The 26,558-nt window shown below is 40.5% G+C and overlaps 3 protein-coding genes across 3 annotated transcripts; all 3 read left to right on the forward strand.

The window, feature by feature from the left end:
* Nucleotides 1–6,074: 6,074 nt before the first annotated feature.
* Nucleotides 6,075–9,487, forward strand: LOC125225260 (uncharacterized protein K02A2.6-like). The gene is made up of 2 exons (XM_048128869.1): nt 6,075–6,283; nt 6,700–9,487. The coding sequence occupies exons 1-2, from the start codon at nt 6,279–6,281 to the stop codon at nt 9,485–9,487; spliced, it is 2,793 nt and encodes a 930-aa protein (XP_047984826.1). The 5' UTR covers nt 6,075–6,278.
* A 10,160-nt stretch (nt 9,488–19,647) lies between these two features.
* On the forward strand, nt 19,648–21,831 carry LOC125225438 (fibroin heavy chain-like). Its single transcript, XM_048129167.1, has 2 exons — nt 19,648–19,789; nt 20,248–21,831. The coding sequence occupies exons 1-2, from the start codon at nt 19,663–19,665 to the stop codon at nt 21,696–21,698; spliced, it is 1,578 nt and encodes a 525-aa protein (XP_047985124.1). The 5' UTR covers nt 19,648–19,662; the 3' UTR covers nt 21,699–21,831.
* Nucleotides 21,832–25,419: 3,588 nt separating this feature from the next.
* Nucleotides 25,420–26,181, forward strand: LOC125225861. The gene is made up of 2 exons (XM_048129735.1): nt 25,420–25,585; nt 25,728–26,181. Exons 1-2 carry the CDS (start codon nt 25,497–25,499, stop codon nt 25,939–25,941), a joined length of 303 nt encoding a protein of 100 aa, XP_047985692.1. The 5' UTR covers nt 25,420–25,496; the 3' UTR covers nt 25,942–26,181.
* The last annotated feature ends 377 nt before the right edge of the window (nt 26,182–26,558 follow it).

Consider the following 26,558-nt stretch of genomic DNA (forward strand, 5'->3'; position numbering starts at 1 on the left):
GACATTTTAAGTTAAAGGGCGCCGAGGGCGCCCGGCTTAGAACCGCGTGCGTCTTTGCCCGACACTTTAAGTTTGAGGGCGCCTTCGGCGCCCGGTTTATGACCGCGTGCTTCGAGCTTCGCCCGACACTTTAAGTTTGAGGGCGCCTTGCCCGGCTTAGGACCGCGTACGTCGGGCTTCGAAGCATACCGTATACTGAAAGAGACAGGTATAGCTGACAATCAGTATCGTGATACCGCATTTCTCTCTCTTTATGAAAATTATATTAATTTTAGATGATTAACTGGCTTTCAATAATATATTGTCGTAGTGGAAACTCATAATGCCATGATGACGTAACATACCCTTCATCTAGGGTGTCCTACAATCTATGATACTCGTACACGTCAGAATGTCAAAACAGTGTCAAACTACATCTAGTTGTTATTATGACGATTTGCTGTACGAAATTGAACTTTTGGTCGAAAAAATATTGCAAGTCTTTAAAAAAATAATTATATAAAGCAGCCAAATTAGTTCCTTTGGCAAAAGCCTTCTTGTGTAACCGCAGTCGGATAATGCATGGAACTATGGCAGAGCGCTTGCGGATTTGCAAATAGTCAATTTTTCCGAGAAATTAATGAATTATCCGGTGTAATCAAGTAATGCTGGAAATAAAAGCTAACAATATGTACATATTTGAAATGTGCTAATTAAGCCCTTTCAAATGATATACAACATGTCATCCTAACTTCATTTTATTTTTTTGCTTCGTTACTTTATGACCTCTAGAGGGCGCCATGTTTCGTTTGCGGTGACGTTATATAGCCTATAACCAGCGGACGATTAAGACGATTCGAAAAATCTACATTTGACTCTACTCTGTGCACTTTTCAATCTGATCGCAATTAATAGCAAGTGACAATACCGATGTACGAAAGAAAGAGTAAACAAACGACTTTCTCTGTCGTTAATATGATCGATATGCCGACAGCCGATAAGCTTAGAAAGTGAAATCTTGGAGGCTCTAAAGTTTAATTAACATTCGGTTTTTTGTGCAACGTTCCTTTGTTTTAGGCCGATAGCCCACTATCATATTATTTTTATTTTGTTTTCCCCTCACTCGTTCAGAAACACGTGTTTTCCTTTAATGCGTTTTTACTCGCTGGTAGAGTAAAAACGCATTTTATCCACTAGTGGGTAAAGTAATTTTACCTTGAATAAAATCAAATTGACTGCTTTAAAATCGATAAAAGTAGGTGAATCTAGTAATAAAGATGATTTACCACCTGTGGAACTACTGGAAGCAGTGATAAACGCATTTTTTGCGTTGTAGTTTCCTCGCTACAGTGAGGGGAAAAGTTTTGTGTTACACTCGGGTGCAAATGTATTTTACTTCTCGTGTGTTAAAATACAACTTTGCCCCACAAATAACTATTATCATAGAGGTAGATATAATATGATCATATGTCTGTATGCCTCCCTTTCTGTATGCCTTCCAGCGTGAAGAAAAAGGACGGAATGTTGCCTATGATCATATTTCTATGATAAACATATGATAGTGGACTATCGGCCTTGATAAACAAAATAAGTAAATTCAATATTCAATTCAATATATTTATTTCGAAAATTAAAAATCCATAGAGTGTTAGTAAATATCACAAATCCTTAATACTATGTTAGTACTAAAACTAACTTAATACCTATTGACTATATATAAATAAATTTAATAACGACGTGGAGTGGCGATTGGCGGCGCGTGCAGCCGGACCCACCGCGCAAACAAAGGCGAGTCCCAGCGCTGCGCCAGCACACTTAGGATACTGTTTGGGCTGTCACGGAGACGACTGAGCAGTGACGCGCACCTTTTTCTAACTATTGCGTCAAAACCATCAGTGCGCGCCTCAGCAAACATAGTTGACGCACTACAGTACCGCGGCAGCCCAAACAACACCCTAAACGCGTTATTATATTGCACACGCAGTGCGCTGTATGCCCGTTGCGTAAAATTGACCCACAGATTGCACGTGTAGAATGTTTGGCAGTATGCTTTAAAAAGCGTTAGCTTTACTTCATTACTGCAACGAGCAAATCTGCGAGCCAACATGTTGCTCCGAACACACAACGCCCTGCGCTCCCTCTCGATATCATCATTATCTGACATGTTTTCGGTTACCCAGTGGCCAAGATACTTAAACTTTTGTACAACTTTTAAAGCAGTACCACAAAGCGTAACAGGTGTCATTTTGTATGATTTTGTCCCAGCTTTAAATTGCATTACCTCGCTTTTTGAAGTATTGTATCTTAACATTTTTATATTAAAGGAAAAATGGAAAAATTTACGCATCCGGCGGGACTTGAACCCGCACCATTTTTGCAATCCGTGCAATGCTCTTACCAATTGAGCTATGGAAGCCACGCCGGACTTCGCAAATCTTTCCATGCCTTTCCTTTTTGTACACACGTCTTGGGGTGACGTCTAGCGCCATCTACCGACAGACTATTACATCTTGTAACGGCACTGGAGTCTCAAGTTATATTGAGAATTCACCAGTAACAATGTGCTAACCCATACTAAATTAATTTTTATAATTTTTAAATTAATTTTTTGTTTAAGGCATGGAAAGATTTGCGAAGTCCGGCGTGGCTTCCGTAGCTCAATTGATAAGAGCATTGCACGGATTGCAAAAATGGTGCGGGTTCAAGTCCCGCCGGAAGCGTAAATTTTTCCATTTTTTCCTTTAATATAAAAATGTTTAGAATCGTTAGCAGACGTTTCTGCTTAATAAAAATTTATTGTATCTTAACCCATGGGCAATTGCATATGTTTCACATATTCCCACTAATCTCTGTAGTGCGCCAACCGAAGGGCTCAGCAACACCATGTCATCTGCGTAACTGAGGTTATTAACACATACCCCGTCCACGTGACATCCGACATAGGTACTGCTGAGTCCCTCGATTAGCTCGTTCATATATAGATTGAACAGCTTTGGTGAGCTTAAACCGCCTTGTCTGACACCGCAGTTCATCCTATACACGTCAGAGTGCACGCCAGCCCATTTAACAGCATTCGATTGGTGACCGTACCAATACCTAAATACTTAAAGCTGTGACCTCCTGAGGAACGCTGGAATGTACGCGTAACTTATGCCACAGCTTGTCATATGCCACAAGATCGAAGGCCTTTGACAGATCCAAGAAGCAGGCGAAGACTGGCGTCTTGCGAGTTGTGTAGTACTGGACCGTCTGCTTGAGGCATAACACTGCGCTTTCAGTAGATAAGCCCGGCTTAAAGCCAAACTGAGCGTCATGAATGTTCAGGTGTTCCCCCAGCACGTCATCAAGCAAACCATCCAGCACCTTAGCTACAATCGTGGCAAGCGATATGGGCCTGTAGTTGGATATGTCAGAAGCGTCTCCCGTTCTATTCTTTACAATAGGAACTACAATAGTATGCATCAAATCTTTAGGCAAATAACTATGGCTAACACACATGTTAAAGAAAAGAGACAGAACTCGAGGCGGATGACTTCCAGCGTACTTTAAATGTTTGACACTGAGGCCATCGTGGCCTGGAGATTTTCCTCTCACCATGCTTTTAATCTTGGAAGCCACTTGCTTCGCCGAGAATCTTACGCTAGGAGTTAACACTTGGTCCTCAGTATCGAGCGTCCCATACAACCATTTCAGTCGCAAAATCTTCAAATCAGTAACTAACTGTCAAATGTGACATAACGCGTGGTAACGTCGTGCAAACAATGCGACCGTATTGATACAATAACAAAATGTAGTCGTCGTGTGCACTCGTTACGGTAACAAAATGTGTACGAATTTGTGGCTGTCAATGTCACTGTCAGAATGACTTTTAACGACACTTTATTAGTCGACGTTTGCACACATAACGGTAACAACATGTGGACGAATTTGTGGCTGTCATTGTCACTGTCAGAACGGTTTCTGACAGTGACATTGACAGAATTTGTACACACATGTGTAGGTCTGATTACCGAACTGCTCCTAAACCACTGTATCCGCAAATGACAATCTGAAATACGAAGGTTTCTCAAACTGTCTTGTGAAGTTGTGGACTGGTTGCTTTGAATCATTTAAATATGAGCGAATTAAATAATAATAAACGACGACGACCATTTAAGCACTCTTCGACATTTTATAGAAATGTGGGAAAGTTAAGAAAAGTGCAGAATGATAATACAAATAGATAAGCACTTTATAGTTACTTAATGTATTAATATATAATTTTTAATTCTTATTGATAAAAATGAAGTGTAGTGTTGCTTTACACAATAAAAGTAGGAATCAAATGAAATAGAGTATTTACTGTGGTATTAATAGAATTTTTGTTGCGCAATGATAGTTTTTTTCAGTACAGATGCTGCTTTTTTTAACGCAGTAGTGCGAGCAAATCAAGCAATGATTCATTTCTTGTCTGGTCGAAACTCTTAGCTTAGATTTAGGTACTGAAAATCGTCGTACGATACACGTGCGAAAAGGACATTCACTCCCTTCGTTCGTGTAGTAATTTATCGCTACTCGTATCGATTTTCCTCTTTTCCGCACTCGTATCTACAAGTATTTTGTTTGGGTTACAAAAAAACACATTATTTACTCTACTACGTTTTATTTATGTCTCTTTAACATTACAAATTTGTAGACACTTATCTATACAAAAATCTTGACAAAAGAAGTACAGATCGCTGAAATTAATGTTGATAGTAATATTAATGACGACTACTTCAACAAGTGTCAATTGTGAAATGCCGCAAAATACTAAGTAGTTGCTCTATAGAAGACCATAATAATATGATCCCCGATCCTTTACAACCCAGCAGCTCGGTACGCACTTTACAATTTTTTTTAAATCTTCTTTGAGGGCAACTGAGTACGACGGCATATTTAATTGTTTATAAAGTTTGAGGATACCTGGAAAAAATTAATACAAGAAGCCATTTTGAAAATATAATAAACATTCACTGCTTTCGGTCACGCGTGTACGCTGCGACCATTTTGCGACCGTTTGTCGATTGTTTGGTGACCGTTTGGTGACCGTTTGGCGACTGTTTTTTACATGGAATATTACCGTCTTAATCTATATTTTAACAACTTTATTGGTTTTTGTGATATATGTGTACCAACTTATATGTATGTATGTGGGTACGCCTATATTACTTACTTATGTATAGATAGGGTAGTTATAACCATTCAGTCTCGAATTAAACCTCATACGAATCGCATCAAGTGTTTGTGTCCAATACCTAGATTCCAGCCCCCTGTATCCTGGACTTTATAGTGGCGACGAGACGATTAGAACCTACGGTCATTACGTGTGTTAGGTATTATAACTTCTTGTTGTGCGCGAGAGAACGATAACGCAAGTTTTTTTTTTATGGGTGAGGCGGCGGCGCGAACAATGGCGGTCGGCAAGATACCGGAATTTAAAATTGGAACGGATAATTGGAGGCTGTACATAGACCGCTTAGAACAATATTTTTTAGTAAATGAAATTGAAACGACCTTGTATGTGCCAACGTTAATTACAGTGATGGGGGCTGAGTGCTACGAACTTTTAGTGAATTTGTGCACGCCCGATAAACCGTCAACCAAAACGTTCGCACAGGTGACGTCGATACTTGAAAAACATTTACAGCCTAAACCGAGCATCTTAGCTGAGCGTTTTAAGTTTAGACACAGGAAGCAAAGTGCGAACGAGTCCATTTCGGAATATGTGGCCGTGTTAAAGCGTATGTCGAAAGATTGTGACTTCGGTACTTGGCTAGAGGACAGCTTGCGTGATCAGCTGGTTTGCGGCTTGCAGAGTGAGACTATACGCCAGCGGTTATTTACAGAGGAATCGTTGGACTTTGCGAAAGCGTACAAATTGGCGGTCAGTATGGAGGCGGCGGAAAAAGACTCGGCTCTCGTGGAGGGTCGCACGGGACCGGCGAGTGGAGCGGGCACCGTGGAGTGCCAAGCGATGACCCCGCGCTGGGCGGGAGGCCAGGCGGGACAGCGCGCGGGCCGCGGGGCGCCTCGCGCGGGCCGGGGCGGCCGCGCTGGCGGCGGCGGCGGCCGGGGCAAGGCTCCGGCGCGCGGCGCCCAGCGGTGCGCGGCGTGCGGCGGCGCTCACGACAAGGCGGGATGCCAATTTGCACGTTACGTGTGCCGGGTATGCAATAGACAGGGGCATTTAAAGCGTATGTGCCCGAATATGGCGGAGCAATACGAAGTGCATGCCAACACTGTGATGAAGGACGATAATATGTTCAGTGAAGATAGTGATGAGGTAATTATTACAACTTTAAATCAGTTATCAGCTTTAGCATATAAACCGATTATTATAAAAGTGAACGTGCAAGGTATAGATATAGATATGGAGTGCGATACGGGCAGCGCCGTTTCGTGTATAAGTGAGAAAATGTACATGGCAGTTTTTAATAAGTTAAAGATAGAAAAGTGTAACTTATACCTACGTTATTATACGGGGGAGTGGGTGCAACCGGTGGGTTTAATAAAACCATTCGTGCGTTTTAGGGGCGTAGAAAAACACTTAGATTTATTTGTTATACGAAACGGCAAAAGTATATTGCTCGGACGCCAATGGTTATATGAATTAGATATAATTAAGGGTTTGATTCCCGTGGCAGAGTACAGTGAAGTGAATAATGTCATAGATTATGATTTTAATTATAGCGCTTTCAGTTCCAGATTCTCTGAAGTGTTTGCGGACGGCCTGGGGCGGTTCAACGGTGGCAAGGTCAGCATCCACCTGCGCGCGGATGCCCGGCCCATGTTCCTGCGCGCGCGGCCGCTGGCGTACGCGCTGCGCGAGCCAGTGGAGCGCGCGCTGGACCAGCTGGTGCGCGACGGCGTGCTCACCCCCGTCGACCGCTCCGACTGGGCCACGCCTATCGTGCCGGTGGTAAAAAAAGACGGTAACATACGTATCTGCGCTGATTTTAAATTGACCTTGAACCGGGTTTTGGAGGTTGATCGTTACCCGCTACCTAGGGTGGAGGATTTATTGGCACGCCTGCACGGGGGAGAACGGTTTAGTAAGATTGATCTGTCGCAGGCCTACGCACAGTTTGAGCTGGATGAGTCAAAAAAATATACGGTAATAAATACGCACAAGGGTTTATTTATGTATAATCGCTTAGTATACGGCCTATCATCTAGCCCTGGGATATTCCAAAGACATTTGGAACAATTATTTTCTGACCTGCCGCACGTGGGCGTATTTTTAGATGATGTCATTATTACTGGTAGCAATACGAAAGCTCACGTAGACAACTTATATAAAGTATTTGAGCGATTGCAGGCGTACGGGTTGCGGGTAAGGAAAGATAAGTGTGCGTTCTTTGAGGAGTCGATTAATTATTTGGGTCATGTGATTAGCAAGGAGGGCGTCCATACGTGCCCGGATAAGGTAAGGGCTATCGTAAATACGCCCGCACCTAGCAACGTGACAGAAGTTCGAGCGTTCATAGGCATGATAATGTATTACGCGAAGTTCATAAAAAACGTTAGTACAATACTTACACCATTGTATAATTTGTTAAAGGCTGGAGCTAAATTTGTTTGGAGCGCGAGTTGTGAAGAAGCGTTTATCAAGGTCAAACAAGTACTAACTTCGAGTGAAGTTTTGGTACACTATTCGGGTTCCCTGCCATTGGTTCTCACTTCAGACGCGTCAGGGGTGGGGATAGGTTGCGTGATATCGCACCTCACACCGGAGGGCGAACGGCCGATCGCTTACGCATCGCGTACGCTCACCCCAGCCGAGCGGGGATACGCACAGATTGATAGGGAAGCGCTAGCCTTAGTGTACGGTATTCGCAAATTTCATCAGTATTTGTACGGTCGTAAATTTATATTGAGGACAGATCACAAGCCACTCACGTATATTTTTGGCGATAAAGTAGGCATTCCGGTGATGGCGGCGTCCCGTTTACAACGCTGGGCTATTTTACTGTCAGGATACAACTATGAAATTGAATATGTACCATCGAATAAAAATTGTGCGGATGCGTTGTCTAGGCTTCCACAGGGGGTCCAAGACCAGAAACAAAAACAGGATGTGACTTACCTTAATTTTGTCGAAGATTTTTTGCCTGTTACTAACGAACAAGTTAAAACGGCCACGTCACGGGACTTAACATTAAGTAGGGTGTTATCGTATGTGCAATCGGGCTGGCCGACATCGTGTCAAGACGAGGAGATAAAACCTTTCTTATTAAGGCGGCACGAGATGTATGTAGACCGAGGTTGTTTAATGTGGGGTTACCGGGTTGTGGTGCCAACAATTTTGAGGGAAACAGTTCTTAAGCAGCTGCACGTTAGTCATATGGGCATAGTCAAGACTAAGGCCTTAGCTCGTAGTTACGTTTGGTGGCCCAATATTGACGCCGATGTGGAGGCGCGGTGTAGGCAATGTGAGATGTGCGCCGCGGAGGCGCCTGCACCGGCGCACTCGCCTCCGAGTCCTTGGCCGTACTCGACCCACGTGTGGAGTAGACTACACGTAGATTTTCTGGGCCCTTTTAAGGGTAAAACGTTTTTAGTACTAATAGATTCGACTTCAAAGTGGCTGGAAATATTTGAAATGCTTAGGACGAACGCAGGAGCAGTAATTAAAGAACTAAGAGCAACTTTCGCGCGTTTTGGGTTGCCAAGACAATTAGTATCAGACCAGGGTCCGCCGTTCACCAGTAATGAATTTAAACACTTTCTTGACACGAATGGGATAAAACAGTCTTTTTCGCCAACGTATCATCCGGCGTCTAATGGGGCCGCGGAGAATGCAGTGAAATTATGTAAGCGCGCGATTAGCAAAGCTATTAGAGAACATATCGATATCGACGCGGCACTGCAGACATATCTCATGGCGTACAGAAATAGCATGCATAGTACTACGGGAGAGAGTCCGGCGATGCTTTTGCAGCGGCGGTCGTTACGTTCGCGTTTGGACTTGCTCCGCAGCGAGGGGGCTCTAGAAGAGCGAGTCAGGTCGGTTCAGCAGCGACAGGTCGAACATGCAGGTGGTACGCAACGTCATTTCCGGCCGGGTGATGAGGTCTGGGCTCGCGATTACACCAAAAATGATAAGTGGGTTAAAGGTACGGTGCTGGGTGCCGAAGGTTCACGGAGATACACCTTGGATAGCGGTAGCGGTAAACCTATTCTTAGGCATATTGATCAGATCAGACGCAGATCTAGGTTATCGACTGTACCCTGCCCTGAGGAACTCAGCGAGACTAGAGAGCGGTCGTCAGGGAATGAGGACGGAGTCGCGCGCTCTAGCCAGCAGACGGAAGTGGGCGAGGAAAACGCACAACCGGGTCAAAACGAGGAAGTAACAAGGGCGGAAGCCAATGAGACAAGTGTTGCTAGTGTGCCTCCCCCACGTCCGTCTCCACCGCCACAGCGTCGATCCCCATTGAACCTCAGGCCTTTACCAAACAGAATTCGTAAACTGGAAATAGATTAATTTTTAGGAGAGAAGTATAGGTAAAAGTAAGGAAGGTTATTATAAGTGAGTAGATAATAGATACAAAATAGTTTAAAAACAAATAGTTGTTTCAAAAGAACTTCATGTTTATTATTGTTATAAATTACTGTAAGATTTAAAGATTAAGAAGGGAGGTGTGATATATGTGTACCAACTTATATGTATGTATGTGGGTACGCCTATATTACTTACTTATGTATAGATAGGGTAGTTATAACCATTCAGTCTCGAATTAAACCTCATACGAATCGCATCAAGTGTTTGTGTCCAATACCTAGATTCCAGCCCCCTGTATCCTGGACTTTATAGTTTTCTAGGCATTATTTTTATTATTTCAGTATAGTATATGCACCGGAGCACTAAAACTTCACCAATCAATATACATAACACGCAAACACCGAGTAGTCAATAATATTATTACTGGTTAAACTGAGGTAAATTGATGGCGCGTTGCTAAATTTAGACTTATTTTATGAAATCACTCGAGCAATTTAATTGGCCATGGTAATTAGCCCACATTATATTACAAATGCAAACAATATTTATCTTTAACAAATTCTTACGCCATTACATTTTAATGTCAAATGATTTTATTTCTTTTTTACTTTGACGTCTCTGACAGTCGCCATTTGAAAAGAATGAAATGAACGAATGATTTTGGGAAAGTAGTCGCCAAACGGTAACAATGTGTGCACGCGTAGTACACACTTCTGTCACTTCTGTGACCATTTGTGCCTGTTACCAATCGTCCCCATTTGGGTCGCCGCGACTAAACGTCGACCGTACTGCGACTAAGCATTGAGACCCGAAGACCTGTGTGTACACAAAATAGGAGGATTTGCGTAGGAACGGCGACCGATTATGGTTATATGGGGTCTCCGTTGACTGGGGTAACGGTGAGGTGACAGTAAAATGGTCTTTAAAAGCGTTAGCAATACCGCTCAAGTCGTGTATGCCCGCCACGCTCACCGGAAGACTCGTCTTAATGTTGAATTTATTAGTGTTTTTCCAAAATTTATTAAATACCCTATTAGAATGGTTTTTTGCTAAAATGTCCATTTTGATATCTTGTTCATGCTCTTGGCAATATTTAAGTTTAGATTTAAATATCTTTTTTGACTCGAGCATCCTATCATAAACAAAACCATAACGTGGCCTGCCATACGATATCCACCAGAAGTACCAAAACCTAGCCTCCCGGTGAGCATCGCTGACGTACCTATTCCAACCCGTTATGTGCCTACGTTTTTTATGATTATTATTTTTATTATAACTGAGCTCAGCACCCTCCTTTAGAACAGAGATAATATTTAAGTACATTTTATGTAAAACCTGTTTGTGCGAGTCATCACAACACATTCTATCGGCACAGTCACAGAACTCGGGAGGAAAATTAACATTCTTAAATTTTAAATTACAATAATTAGTATAATTTTCAATCTGCGCACAATCTCTTTCACCCCAAATTATTTTGCTGTGAGTAAATTGAGGTATACAAATTTTAGGTTTAACTAAGTTATAATTGCATTCAATTAACAATGGGTAGTGGTCGGACCAGTAAACATTATGTAACACTGAGACGCTAAGTACCGCGGGACGCGCTGCACTAGTCACCACACAGTGGTCCAGCCAGCGCCTGCACCCGTGCGCTTCACTGACGTACGTATACGTGTTCGCTGACAACACCTGCATATCTACACATTCCCAGCATTGTTCACCACAAAAGTTTAGTAATTCATTGCAGAATAACTCACCGGGGTGGGCATTAAAGTAAAGCCTGACCAACTGCTAAATTACTATTGTCAAGAGGGCGCTGTTATTCTGGTTTCTGATGTAGCCGCTGACAATTGTCAACAATGGACAAATAAACATGACGAGTTTTTTGCTACAGGTGTCCTAAAATAGTACATTACGATACAAGTGCGTAAAAAAGGAAGTTCGAAACGAGTGGCGATAAATTAAAACACGACCGAAGGGAGTGTTTTAAATCGACACGAGTTACGAATTTCCTTTTCGCACGTGTATCGTACGACGTTTTTCAGTACAGATGAGCCTCCGAAGTTTCGACCTGGCATATAATGAACCACTTCTCGCACTAGTGCGTAAAAAAAACACCATCAGGGTGGCTAGCCGAATGGCACAATCGCTCACGAAACGCTCACGAAACGAAGCGCTAGAAGATATCTATCTCTATCGCGCTTGCGTATTGGCGCGACAGAGCCAGCGGCGTATCGCTTTCGTTTGGCGTCGGAGAAATGCCATTCGGCTACGGGGCCTGTACTGAAAACGAGTTTTTAAAAACTAGGTAGTTGGTTTAGATATGCAAGTCAACCAGCAAGAAGATCCAGCTTTAAACTCCATTTATTTAATGACAATAACAGGAAATACCGATGAGTCATGCCTGCTAAAAAGTTTTATAACCCGCGGAGCTGGTTCTATAGAACTTTCGAGATTATTGTTTTGAACTAGATGCTGTAATTAAAGTGACATAAAGTCATGGCCATTAGTCGAGAAAGGAAATGAATACATTAATTAATTATTTAAATCGCGGATGTGTCGCTATGGGCGTTGTTTGGGTATATGTTTTGACTACTTTAGATGTTTATATAAATTAAAGAGATCTATGCAAACTACTTTATTTATTAAGATAAAAGATGGGAAACGGTCATCATCGCCCATGAACATAAATAAGCAACATCAACTTAAGCGTTAAGATAAGTTGATAAGCAGTGTGATTGTCTGATTGTAATTGTAATTAATTAATTATATTTTTCGCGGTATCAACCACATGTAATGTCCACGTCTATGCAGCAAAACACTATGGAAATAATATGACTAAAGTATTAAAACTAAAATTAAACCTAAAAATAAAACTAAATAACAAACTACGTTCCTATAAAAAAATACCTACTTAAATGAAAACTAACTACAAAAAAAAACTGTTACAACGAGAAGACCCGGAAATTGGAAATTCACATACAAAAAAAATGCTAAAGCTAAGTTCGGTAACAAGCTTGTCACTAAAAAAGATAAAAAATATTTTTTTTCTATTCGACGACAAACCCTCGCTCTACCTTTTAATTTTTTTTAATGATTGATGATACTGATGATTCCACCAACGTCAAAATTTAGGAGGCACGCGTTTTTTGACGACATTGGCCGGTGAGGTGAGCCCTACATTTTTCAAATTTCTGTCGCACCAGAAATATATGACTACGCGCCATGCTGCGGAATTTGATTAGAACTATTTTCTTCATACTATAATAAATATTAAATATAAATAAATATTATATGACATTCTTACACAGATTGACTGAGGCCCACGGTAAGCTCAAGAAGGCTTGTGTTGTGGGTACTCAGACAACGATATATACTGAACTGTCACTCCATACATCAGAAAAACAGCGCCCTCCTGACAATAGTCATATATTTAGTGACATGTAAGATTTGCTTGAGCATCTTTATCACACTAGTCTCAATTCTAAACTAAATAAATGACAGGATGATGTTAAAAAGTGTCATAAATTGCACCTAACAGTAAATGAGCCTGATAAAGAAATATAAAAACTTTGCTTTAAGTTTTAACTCAATATTATTGGGTAAAATTATGGAAAATGTATCAGTTATGCGGCAAACAAGGCTTGTGACATTTCTGACAAACATTAGTAACCACCCACAATACCTCCAGTTTTGGGTACCAACATGCATAGTCTTAGGTATATGAATTTAAAAGGCGTATTAAAATAGGATGATCTTATAATGTTAATGATATAAAAGGAGGTGACAATTCCAATTTCGATTTTGTGATTTTGATTTTGAAATACAAGGATTGTAAAAATACATAAGTAGATACCTAACTTCACAAAACATAACATATACAGTCAACTGCAGAGAAAAGTAGACCCCCTTGCGTACAAATTTGTATGCAGGGGGGGTTTACTTTTCTCTGCAGCTGACTGTACCTATTCTTAGCAAAAACTATTCTGATATAAGTAAAGTATGATGTAGGTAAGTATAAGTAGATGTCTACTGTCAAAATCAATATGCCTGGAATACAGGTATTTTGGGACTGAAGAGTGAATTGTGTGTGTTGTAAAATTTCATAATTTTACAGTCACTATTAAAAACTCTGTGGGCGTAGCAGAATGGCATTTCTCCGACGCGAAACGAAAACGAAACGCCGCGAAAGGTAGTCTGGCGTGCCAATATGCAAGAGCGATGGAGATAGATATCTATACGAGCGTTTCGTTTCGTGAACGTTTGTGCCATTTGGCTACGTATCCTGAACTTATAGGTACCAACTTATAAGAAAAGATATAAATCCGTTACTTTGCTGACTGTACCTACCTGTCTATGTATAATTCATAACATAAAGAGTCCGTTGACCTGGCCGGAAGACCTATTAAATTACACTTCGTTATTATAACGAGGTACCCAGCGCCAATCGCCAGCTAATTGACAGTTGCAATGGTCTATTTTTAATTCATAGTTTATTTCGCTGTTTGAGATAATTTTATCAGGATTTGCAAATTTTTATTAGAAATTAATTGTTAATGTATGCTAACTACATGTAGGCAAATTAGCGGTGGTAGGTATATTAATAGAGACATAATTTTATGCGCTGCGCGTAGTACACATAAGTAACCTACCTAATTATCATACTTGTATTTACATGCGTAGATAAAGATATAATAATATGTCTTAACAAAAACAATGACAGGCGCTTGAAGGATTTAAGGCCGGTTGCATCAAACCGTCTGTCACCGTTAAAGCGTCGTTAAATTTTATTATATGGGAAGTTCCATAGACGTCTGCTGCGTGACGATGATAAGTCTGTCAAATCTGGTTGATGCAACAGGCCCATAGTCACAAATAAATCTAAATAAATAAATTTTATTGCTTATGCAGTTATTGGAAACATATTTTTGACTTATCTGCAATCTTGACTACACCTGTGGAACTGCCAGAAGATATTTTCGTGATTTCGTAGTTGATCCCATAGTAAAAGTGCATGACCTAAACATAAAATGGTATTCCGGTAATTTAATATACTGTATAAGTACTGTATTGTATTGTGAAAGTGCGTTGGAGATGGTCGCAAGTTCGTCGATGAGACCTGGTTTTCGGCACTTGCTAACAAAAGGGAAAGAGGACATCATAGCGAAACGTCGCAATCGGTTGCAACTGTTGCAAGCTTCCCTTGTTAGCTATGTGGCAAAATATGTCGCTCTCGCATAGGTCTCTTTGGTCATCAAAAGCGATGTCTCTCGGACATTGCACCATAAATCGTCAATAACTATAGCAAAAGTATTGAAAAAATCAAGATTATTTTAATAGTCTGCTTGGTTTTTACTGTATTTTTCGCCGGATATGTAGATTCAAATACGGCTAGTAATCTATTTTATAGCATTTACATGTTTTCTCACGACTCCTGCCCGTTAGAATTTACATCCTAAAATGAGGATGACATCCGAATAGCAACAACATTAATTTTAGATACACATGTAGACTCGTTTATGGTGAACTAGCTTTTGCCCGCGGCTTCGCTCGCGTTAAATTCGGAAATTGCGGAATGCTCCATACAAACTTCCACCCCCCCTTTTAGGGAAGTGGTTAGAAAGAGACAAAAAGTAGCCTGTCTCACTCTCCATCCCTTCAAAAAATCATATCAATAAGTCGCTCCGTTTTGCCGTGAAAGACAAATAAACAAACAGTCACACAAACACTTTTCCATTATATTAAGTATATGGATATGTACATAAACATCACATAATATGTGACAGGTTTGAGATCACGGGGGCCGAATTTAGAATTTCGACCGATCGATTTCGTATCTCTTGTTCAAACTAACTAATTTAATTAACTGTTGAATACCTATCTCTAGATGCACTATTTCCATCGCTGTTCCATTTCAAAACTAGCATTTCTCTGTTTTTTACAGAGTTTCAAGTGCTCGGGATTCGGTGGCATTATTATTAATCTGTGTACCCTAATTAGTTAAATGGGTCCCTACCTACCATTATCATAAATCCGAGCTGCCCTCCTTTTTAGTACAAATAAGTTAAAATGACGTATCTCATATCTCAAAAACTATTTAAATTTTGCATTCAGTTTCATTTCAGATGCCACTTTATATATCTTAGCAGGGCAGCAAGGGTCATAAGTGCAAATACATCAGTGAAGTGACGGCTAGTATTTTATACATTGACTTAAATATTACATCGTAAGGACGTGGCAGAATGACGCAAAAATTGATCCAGCAAGCCAAGCGTGCAGTCTATGCAATCCCACACATGATGCGAACTCATCAACAGATCGGGTTGTAGTTGTAGCGTTCCACCAAGACGCATTATACGTACTAGCATGATCCTTCTATGAATTTCTTTATCCTTGCGTTTGGAATCTTTGGTTTTATTGTATTAATTAAGCATGATTCGGATAGTTGTTGATTACACGCCTAACACCGCTACGTGTCATTCAACACTGATGGAACCGTTTGTTTGAGACAGCGGCAATTATGAACCTTTTGTGTGGGTTATCCTTGATCAAATTATCATTGGATGTACAATAGTGTATACTTTTGTACCTATATTATATGTGCACAGTCATGCTTGACTGATTTAGGGCTTGGATTTTGACAAACTTTTGAAGCGATATAAACTTTGAGCTTACTTAATACATATTGTGAACCGGACTTAGGGCCGGTTGCATCAAACCGCCTGTCACCGTTAAAGCGTTCGTTAAATTTTATTGTATGGGAAGTTCCATAAATGTCTGCCGCGTGACGATGATGTGTCTGTCAAATGTGGTTGATGCCACTGGCCCTTAATCGCGTATAACTAAGTTTTAACTTTTTACTTTAAGGTGTAGAAACTCTAGGTCCATGGGGCCCCAGCGCGAACAAGTTGTTCACAGAAATCGCGAAGCGTCTGGTTGAGGTAACTGGTGACCGAAGAGCTGGCGACTTCCTCGCTCAACATATCAGCATTGCGATACAGCGAGGAAATGTCGCCAGTATCCTTGGTACAATGCCTCAAGGGCCTATTTTAGACATTAGCTAGCTTTTAAGTTTAGTCTTAGTTTCTTATATAATTATGTAAATATGTTCATGTAAATAAAGAACTGAAAAAAATGCGTTATTAGTTTTAACTAACAGCTCCGAGGACGGCATTGTCCCCGTGGTTTCGGAGCAGACTTTCAGGGTGACAATTTTAAATATGTGTAAAAATCGTGAAAGTTCAAATCAGTGATAAAACTGATAAACTGGAGCCTTCAGTGATTCTGATGTGATCATCAGTGAATGAATTGTAAATAAAATAAAAATAACTATGTCAAAATATAAGAAAATGAAGAAGTGTACATTATGCATGTTTATAAATATTATGAGTAACGTAACATGTAGGTAAAAAAGCCGGCCGGCGAATTTTAATGTTAACTGTAACAGAAACACCGAACTCGGTCATATTACATATTCAATAGGCCATTTATTTTATGAATCTAGTTTCCTTATCTCCAAATCCAACGTTTTATTGCAAATCTTAACTATAGCTAAACTTATTCTAATTATTTGACCTCCACATGTATTAGTACCGAACTAATTGATTAAGATTGTAAAGAATTATTTATGTTGTGTACCTACTACCTAGTTTAACTATCGAAAGTTTTCACACTCAGCACTCGCAAAAAAGTGCAATGTAAGGTAACTGTACCATATTACGGGAACTTAAGACGTTTCCTACTTTGAGTGAGGATTTAAAAAAAAATGCGAAGTTTCTAGTCGTGTTAACTATTTTATTTTAAGGATAAGTCTCCTACGATGGATTTAAGATTCTATTTTGCATCGTAACTTCTAATTTATAGAAATTACCGTTGTTTTACGAAACCCTTAGTTTGTCCATTATTCCGGGATACAATTTTGGCATGGCTTTTATTCCGGGAGTCGTTGTACGTAATTACGGGATATCTTTAAAATCCACGTTGTTGAAGCTTATGTAAAAAAAAAAGAATTAAAAATATTGTTTTAATAAATACGTACATAATGCACATAATATGCGATATTATCGTTTTGATAGATGCTTATACAGAGTGTATTTTTTATAACTGGCAATGTTTTGACGGGCTGGGATGGGATGGGAAATATGATATTTTACGGTATAACGACGATATAACGATTATATGATATATCGACGGGGTGTTATAAGTTTTACTGTCTGTCTGTCTATGGCATCGCTTTCGAATGGATGGCTGGATTAGTCGAGAGTGTTCTTAGCCATGTTTCATGAAAATCGGTTTACAATGTCGGGGTTTTTTTCAAAATTTCATTTCAATCCAGAAGCTATTGCCGTGCCGCCGATAATTCGGCTCGTGAAAATTTCAGTTTTTTGGTACTGGGGATCACTGAGCTACACCGCATATACATATGGCGGTGATATGTTATTCAATATAAATAGGTACATAGTATTCAATAAATAAATATTATAGGCCGTTCTTACACAGACTGACTTGAGTTCGACAAATATGTACCTACTACTTTATATTTATATATGTATATCCTATTATGTATTCAACACATGGAAATTTTATTTTTACAGTACTAAACTAATGATGATTGAGCTAAATCGTAGACGGAAAGACTGGCGGACATACGGATATTCAATATAAATATTTCTAGTTAACTAAGAAAGTTTAAAAACATAATGGCCGGGTCACAATACCATATTTTATGTGTTTTAAATATATTTTAATATACTTCATAATATAAGTATTATAAGTATACCGGAATAAGATACACTCCAATACAGGCGTGTACTTAATTACGGCAGTCAAAACAAAGGCTATATTAAAAGACAAACAAGATTTTTCTTAGTATATTGGAAGATTATATAACAATTATACTCATAACATCGAAATAAATAACCTTTCTGCTTTAATTTTATGAAATAAAACAAATTTAATGTCGATGCCACACTCCAATATTTCGCACGTATTACTCAACGAGTATACATTTCGTACTCAATTATGAGATTAAAATCTAAAAAATATATGTACCGTAATTACGTCACTATAATCTGTAATCTTTACTTATTGTATTTACATCAAATATATGAATATACTTAACCGTAAATAGTAAAAAAACATAAAAACATTACAGCCTGTGTTTCCGTTATTCCGTGATACTCCCGCAATTATGTACACCGCGTCAAAATGGTATACATTATTCCGGGAGCGGGTATTTTAATAAAAATATGCCTTAAATTTACTTGAAACGATGATATAAAGATCTATTAATAACTATACAACAATTATGATACAAATTTAATATAAATACACTTGCCAGAATCACAGGAAACCCTTACGAAGTTCCGCTGCCACGTTAAGCTCACCGTCAAACACGCCCATAGAAACCACTGCGTGGTTGCGAATGACGCATTTGGAGGTGTCTCACGGCTTCAAAATATATGATATATATTCGAAAACCGACTTTTTCGGTTCTATTTGATCTCTAGTTAATGAAATACTGCATTAAATTAAGATTTTACTAATAGTTTCCTTATTTTGCGACGAAAACCAAAGTATCCCGGAATAATGTACCATATTTTACTATCCCGGAATAGTGTACAGTTACCTTAATCCTTATTTTATAAATATATAACGGAGAACAGTAGCCAGGACATATACGTGACAAAACAGTTAAAATTATTCTGCAACGTTTTACATTAACCAATTAATTAATAAACATAAGTATCAAGTTTGAGACAGACATAAGTATCAAGAAAGGGCGGAAAAATATCCGACACAATCTTATTTCTCGAGCTATAAGAGTGTGTCAGATATTTTATGCAGCCTTCTTTTTGTACGATGTTATTGTCGATGAGTGTACACTATGTAATTATGTATGCTCAAGTCCGAAACATATAATGTAGGAGCGTCTGGTAAAAATATTGACACTAAAACAGTCTCCAAAGATGATTTAGCTAGTACATACGCATAGGCGCGTATTATACCTTAACTAGAGTTCAACGCGCTTAACGAAAACAACATCGCCAAAACCCATCCTATCAATAAAATCTACAAAATCACGATCACCCATTAATCTACCGTAAGTTTTACAACCATTTCTAGTTCGCTGGGGAAGGGGCGCGCGGTATTTAAGCATGGAGAAATGCTCTCTCCGCATCCACTCGTCCGAGTCCTTCCGACTAACAACAAACATGGCGGCCAAATTGATCGTTGTGGCGACTGCGCTCGCCCTGTGCCACGCCACCCCGGCCCTATACAACGGTAAGGGGAACATTTTGAACAAGAAAATAGTTTCGTGTCTTTTGCAAAAGTGAACTTTAATCTATCGTAAATAATCTTGAAATCAATTTGCCTGTCTTAGTTTTTTTTAATCAATTCTGAGAAAAACAATTCATAATCGTATATTCCAGTTGTTAAATAAATAATTAAGTAATCTAAAAAAGACACTAAGAATAAATTTCACTACTATTCTGTCTTTACTTAGAATTAACTCACTTCATTAATAAGATAGTTCTGAACCACCCTGTAATAATTCTCTTAAAATGCTGTATTTCAAAAAAAGTTCTGATTAACAGATAATTCAAATATATAGACTTATACTTACTAGGTATTCGACCCTAAATTTTGATGTCAGCTACTTCGGAGTCTATATTTTCAAACATTTAATTTAAATATGTGGTGGAACAATTACTTCTAAATAACACTATTTCTCCTTCCAGGATTTTATTTCCGTGATGGGCGGAACTTCGCCATGGGCAAGGCATACAGCAACAACTTCGGCAGCCAAGCCTCTGGAGAAGCTTCAGTCAATGACGGGTCTGCGCAGGCTTACGGCAGCATCTCCAGCGATCAGCTCCAGCTTGCCCGTGCGGACCTCGTCTACCCCGCCCAGGCCAATGCCCAGGCTCAGGTCTATGAAGCACCCGCCATCCCCGTCTACGGTTCCGCTAAGGCTGAAGCTGAAGTTCAGAATGGCGGCGCCATTTTCTACGGTCCCGCTCCTGCCATCATCTCTTATGAACAGATGGCTCCCGCTGAAATCATCTACGAAGCTCCGGTCGCTCTATCCGCGGAGTCTACTGCTTTAATCAACGATGGCATCGACTCTTCCATCACTTCAGCTTCCTCCAATGGCGAGGGATCCGCCATTTCGTCCGCCCGCACCCAAGGAATCGGCAGCTACAAGACCGCTAGCAACGCCAACATCTACGGCTCCGGCTTCGGATCAGCCTCCTCGAACGCCAACTCAGGTGTCGGCTCGGCCACCACTGCCGCCCGCACTCAAGGCTTGAGCAACGGATACAGCTCTGCCACTTCCCAGGCCGATGGCGGTCTAGCCAACCGTGCCACCGCTGACGCTCAATCTAACGGAGGATACGGATCTGCCTCTTCTATCGCCAACAACGCTCAAGGCTCCGCTATCAGCGCGGCTAACACTCAAGGCTACATCGGCTCGGCTGCCTCTGACGCATCCGTGAACACCGGATACGACAGCGCTATCTCTGCCGCTAAAGTCGCACCTGCGCCCCAGAAGAGGATCCACTGGCGCTTCGGAACCCTCTACGGCACTCCTTCCCACATCAACACTCGCGCTCAGGCTAACGCTAACGGCTACAACGCCGCCAAGTCCTCCGCCGACGTGCAGCAGGCCGGCGCGCTCTCCACCGCCAACACTTACGGCTTGGACGGCTCCGCCAACGCCAACGCCAACGTGAACGGAGGCTACGGCTCCGCCAACTCCGCGGCCAACACCCTCGGCTCCGGTTTCGCCAAGAGTGCCGCCAACACCCAAGGATCAGGCTACGGCTCCGCGCAGTCTCAGGCCAACACTCACGACGCCGGCTTCGGGGCGGCCAAGTCCTCTGCCAACACCGGTTACGGCTCTGCCAACGCCAACGCCGACGTGAACGGAGGAGCTGGTTTCGCTAAGTCTGCGGCCAACAACGGTCTGGGTTACGGATCAGCCGTGTCCTCAGCCAACAGCAACGGTTTCGGCTCGGCTCGCTCGGACGCCAAGGTGGCGGGCTCCGCCTTCGACGCCGTAAACGCCGCGAGGCTCGCCGCTGTGTCCGCGCGCGCGCAGGGCGTGGACGCGGCCTACAGGGTGGCCAACTCCCAAGCCAACACGCACGGCTTCGGCTCGGCGCACGCCAACGCTAGAGTTCACTAAGTCAAACAACAAATTAGCAAGTACAACAAGATGACACAGGACTTATCTTGATGTATTGCCTCAAAAGACTTAATTTATTTTAGATAAGTTATTTATTTTTTAGTGTTAAAGATGAATAAAATACTTTCGTTTACTTTTTGGTTTTACTTACCTAAATAAGACTTCAAAGTCAAGTGAATGCCGTAGAAATGAGAGCGTTAAGAAGCATGACTGGTGTAAAGTTGAGTGATAGGATCAGAAATAGCGTGATAAGAGAGAAGTGTGGAGTGGATGTAGATGTGGTGACAAAGATTGAGATGGGTATGTTAAGGTGGTTTGGGCATGTAGAGAGGATGGATGAGAGGAGATTAACGAAGAAAGTATATGAAAAAGGAGTGGAAGGGTCAGTTGGTAGTGGAAGACCTAGGCGAACTTTTCTTGATCAAATCGGGGAAATATTGCAAAGAGGCCAGGTCAGAAGTACTCGAAACCGACGAGCGTGTATGAGAAATGTTATGAAAGTGTGTGAAGCGAAAGTGGTTTGTCAGGATCGTAGTAAATGGAAATCCGTGATCTCTGCCTACCCCTCTGGGAAACAGGCGTGATTGTATGTATGTATGTATGTATGTACTTACCTAAATATAAAACATTCCCTACTCAGAGACTCTCCCTTTCGAGACTAAGCAATTCCTTGCGAGGTATTACTTAACAATATCAGAAATAATTGTGCAAGTAGCTTACTTAGGTAGGTACTTTAAAGTCTTTAAACATATTTGTGAAGTAGATGGATGTTGAACATGGACATTACGAAATTTACAAACCATTTACGCACGCATAGATGCTTTGTCGATGTTCTTAGATTGTTGAAAATAGAATGACGAGAAGTTTCTTCTTCTTCGACCTATTCGCCAAGGTCAAGGTCCGATTCTGACTCAATCTAGTAGTTAAACACAAACAAAAAATATCAAATGATGAACAAAGCAGTCTTCGTGGTGGCGGGTAAAAAATAGGCAGGCAGACCAGGGTGGCTAGCCGAATGGCACAATCGCTCACGAAACGCTCACGAAACGAAGCGCTGGTAGATATCTATCTCTATCGCGCTTGCGTATTGGCGCGACAGAGCCAGCGGCGTATCGGTTTCGTTTGGCGTCGGAGAAATGCCATTCGGCTACGGGGCCAGATGGCCCTCCAAAATTTCGACCTGACAAGGCCGCACTAGTGCGTATAAAAAGCACCATTTGTACTGAAAAACGTTGTTACTATACTACGTCGTAGCAGCGAACATGATGAAAATTTATCTTCAGCTGGCAGAATACTATAAGCAATGATAATACACAACAGAAACAACTTCGGATAAGTATCGCAAAAAAACTAAGTCAAGAGATATTTTTGTACCGAAGCGGCAATCCAAACAGGCGACGAACGTCGTAAGACGCGTCGTCTGTGTGCGGGTTGCCGCTAATATTGTATACATATTAGCGGCAACCTAATACGGGCGAATGTCATAACTACCCACGTGATTTGGATTTTCCGAAAAGGCTCTCTAGGTGTTGCTGGGACATAAAAATCATCAAACATTAAGTAGGTACCTACAAATACTCCGCTATGTAGCCACAGAGCTCTATTGTAATCTCGAAGCTCTTGCTACTGGAAACATACGTGAGTGGTTAACAATACGTGAGTGGTTAGTATAGGCACAGTATAATAAAGAGTACTATCGTACAGTACGGCCACTCCCGTTCCCCGCTGAAAGTGCCGCCCACCCCCTCTCGGTTACCTCACAGTTACCGCCTGTCAAAAACGCCAACAGTCGACCTTATCTCACTTATACAAGCATGGTAAACGTTCACATACACGAGCTTAGAATGTGTGCTAGGAACGCGCCTCTCATATGTTTGATCGCCAGTGTCCAAGATGTGGTATAGGCAAGGATTATTTATATAGGATTTACATACTAAGAATCGTACCAAGATTTTTTAGCACCACTGTTGACACACTTTACTATCATAACGACACATGATGCCTACATTTTTTTTTTCAAAGTGTGTATTGAGTTATTGACGAGGTATCATGATTTTAAAAACACGGAGAAACTAAAAAGCAAAAAATAATAAACCTTTGAATTCAGATTTCTTATCGTATTGCAATAATCTAAACATCCAAATTATAAACAAATCAATTATTTTTGCAGTCGGTACCAGACCTGTTCGTCGCCTTGCTATTGCCTGTTTGCCCCACCCAACTCGTCATACGCAGGCTGGCACCGACTCCAAAAATAATTGATTTGTTTATAATTTGGATGTTTAGATTATTGCAATACGATAAGAAATCTGAATTCAAAGGTTTATTATTTTTTGCTTTTTAGTTTCTCCGTGTTTTGTAACGCGCTTATTTTTGAAGGCGGTTTTATTTTTTGTTAAAAAAGTTTATTTATTTGTTGATTTTTAGTGGTTCCTATTGATATTATATGTATCAGTCCGAATACATGTACACTAGTGAAAGAATTATCCTTTAACTCCTAACCATTGAGGAGTTGACCTTCCATCATCAGCTCAGCCACATAAAATTATTACCATCAGGCGTAAATACTGGTTTACCTTTGAAAAATACACTGAAAACATTACATGTGCCTATAACATTTGAAGAGTTCCCTCGATTTCTCCAGGATCCCATCATCAGACCCTGACTTGGTGCCAATGGGACCATCTCGAGGTTATACCCGTTCGATCAAAAAAAAAATTTTGAAAATCGGTCCACAATTCTCGGAGATATCGAGGAACATACATACAAAAAAAAACATTCAGTCGAATTGAGAACCTCCTCCTTTTTTGAAGTCGGTTAAAAATAAAGAAATATGTCATTTGTTCTTATAAAAAAATAAAAACACGCAAAAATATATGGGAAAAATATGATTTTGGCCACTTCCGGGTTGCAAATAGCGCCATCTAGTTTTAAGCCTAAAAGGCCCATACATTTCAGGGGTACGCTTTTTTGTATGCGCATTGTCAGTCCAAATCGTTTTTGGTATAGGACATAAGAAAATGTAATTTTAATTAGGTAACAGACTTAAAAACAAAGTCGGCCCGCAATACGAACATACTCGCGTTAAACATTCTTTGACAATTGTCATTAACTGGATTTTTTCCATTGAAATCCTTCCGACATCCAATCAATCAATCAATCAATCAAAATATTTATTCGTAATAAACTTAAAAACTACACATTATGCATTAAGTATGACTAAAACTACAAATGTACATGGGATGGATAAGTTTATCACGAAATGGTCCCGTCTCAGCATAATGCCGACCCGGAGGTCAGCGCTGATCTTCCGACGAGACCATTTGCGAGACACGAACGCAGCCACACGGTACGGCCCTACCGTAAGTTGAACGCGTCCTTACTGAAGGCGCCATTTTGTCTATTCCATCAATTGACATTTGCCTGATTTGCATTACTTACAACATGGCCATACCGTACAGCACAATAATAATAAATTATTACATTACGCTATGACATAGATAGTTCAACTATAAATATTAGTGGTAAATCATTAAATAATGTAAACAAGTGAAAAAAAACAGTAAAATAAATATTTGGTATTAGAAAATAAATGATTTGAAAACAACACAACGTAACATGGAGGCTTATAATTATGTACATCTAATAGCTTTCCCGTTACCAAGGAGAAGGTTTAGGTAAAAAAATTAAGTGAAGTGATCATAAGTATCAAGTTTATATTATGCACGCTACGGAAGATATAAAGAGAACAAAACACGGCTTTAAAGACAATTACAGGATAGAAACATAACCTCAAATATGGTACAGAAGAAACAGACTAATCAAAACTATGAAAGGACACGAACATTTACATTACATTTGATAGTGAGGAAAGGACAGAAAAACAGGTACGCACTATTTAATATGTTAACATGTAACAGAGATCGAACATCAGACATAACTTGTGTCATGCCGTAATACTTCCTGTGACTGCTGGTGTTTGAGTATAAGTTCTTTAAATTTGGTTTTAAAACTTGTTACACTTTGTAGGTTCCTGAGGGGCGGAGGAATGATGTTCCAGCACTTGGTCGCATTGTACTTGAAGCTGCCACGAAAAGCCGCAGTCGCATGCCGAGGAGTTATCAGCTGTATACTACAAGTGCGTACTGCAAGAGACCTGCGAGTGGACATCCATGACAGCTTTTCGAAGAGATATAAAGGGGATTTATGTTTTACTATGCCAAAAAGAAGACTGGCCAGATGAAGTTTGCGACGGTGAAGCATTTTAAGAATATTGTGCTTATTCAAAAATGGCGTGACATGAGCTCTTGGTGGTACATTGAAACAGAAGCGGGTACAGGCATTCTGTACTCTTTGAATAAGCCGTTTTGTTTTTGATAGGAGCCGAGGGCCATACACTAAATCCATGTAATTTAATTTAGACAGAACTAGTGTTTCAATCAATTGAATGCGCAAGGTTTCGTTAATAAAAGGCCGTATGTTGTAGAGTAGTTTGAGTCTAAAGAAACAGGTCCTGACAGATTCCGCAACATGCTTCTCAAATCTTAGTTCGCTGTCCATAACTAATCCCAGGTTACGAGCCTCATAAACTCTTTCTATTAGTTCACCTGATAACATTACGTCTCTAGTTGGTCTGATCTTGTTTAACTGAGTTTTGGTGCCAAATATAAGGTATTTAGTTTTAGTTGGATTGAGCATTAGACTATTATCTAATGCCCAAGATGCTATATTTGCCAGGTCCATATTGAGTTTATTTATAGCACTATCTATTTCCGAGGGTTTGCAAGTGATATATATCTGAATATCATCAGCATAAATATGATATTTACAATATGTAATGCGAGAGCTGATGTCCGCTGT

Source organism: Leguminivora glycinivorella, chromosome 4 (genome assembly GCF_023078275.1).
Source record: "Leguminivora glycinivorella isolate SPB_JAAS2020 chromosome 4, LegGlyc_1.1, whole genome shotgun sequence".
Classification (NCBI taxonomy): domain Eukaryota; kingdom Metazoa; phylum Arthropoda; class Insecta; order Lepidoptera; family Tortricidae; genus Leguminivora; species Leguminivora glycinivorella.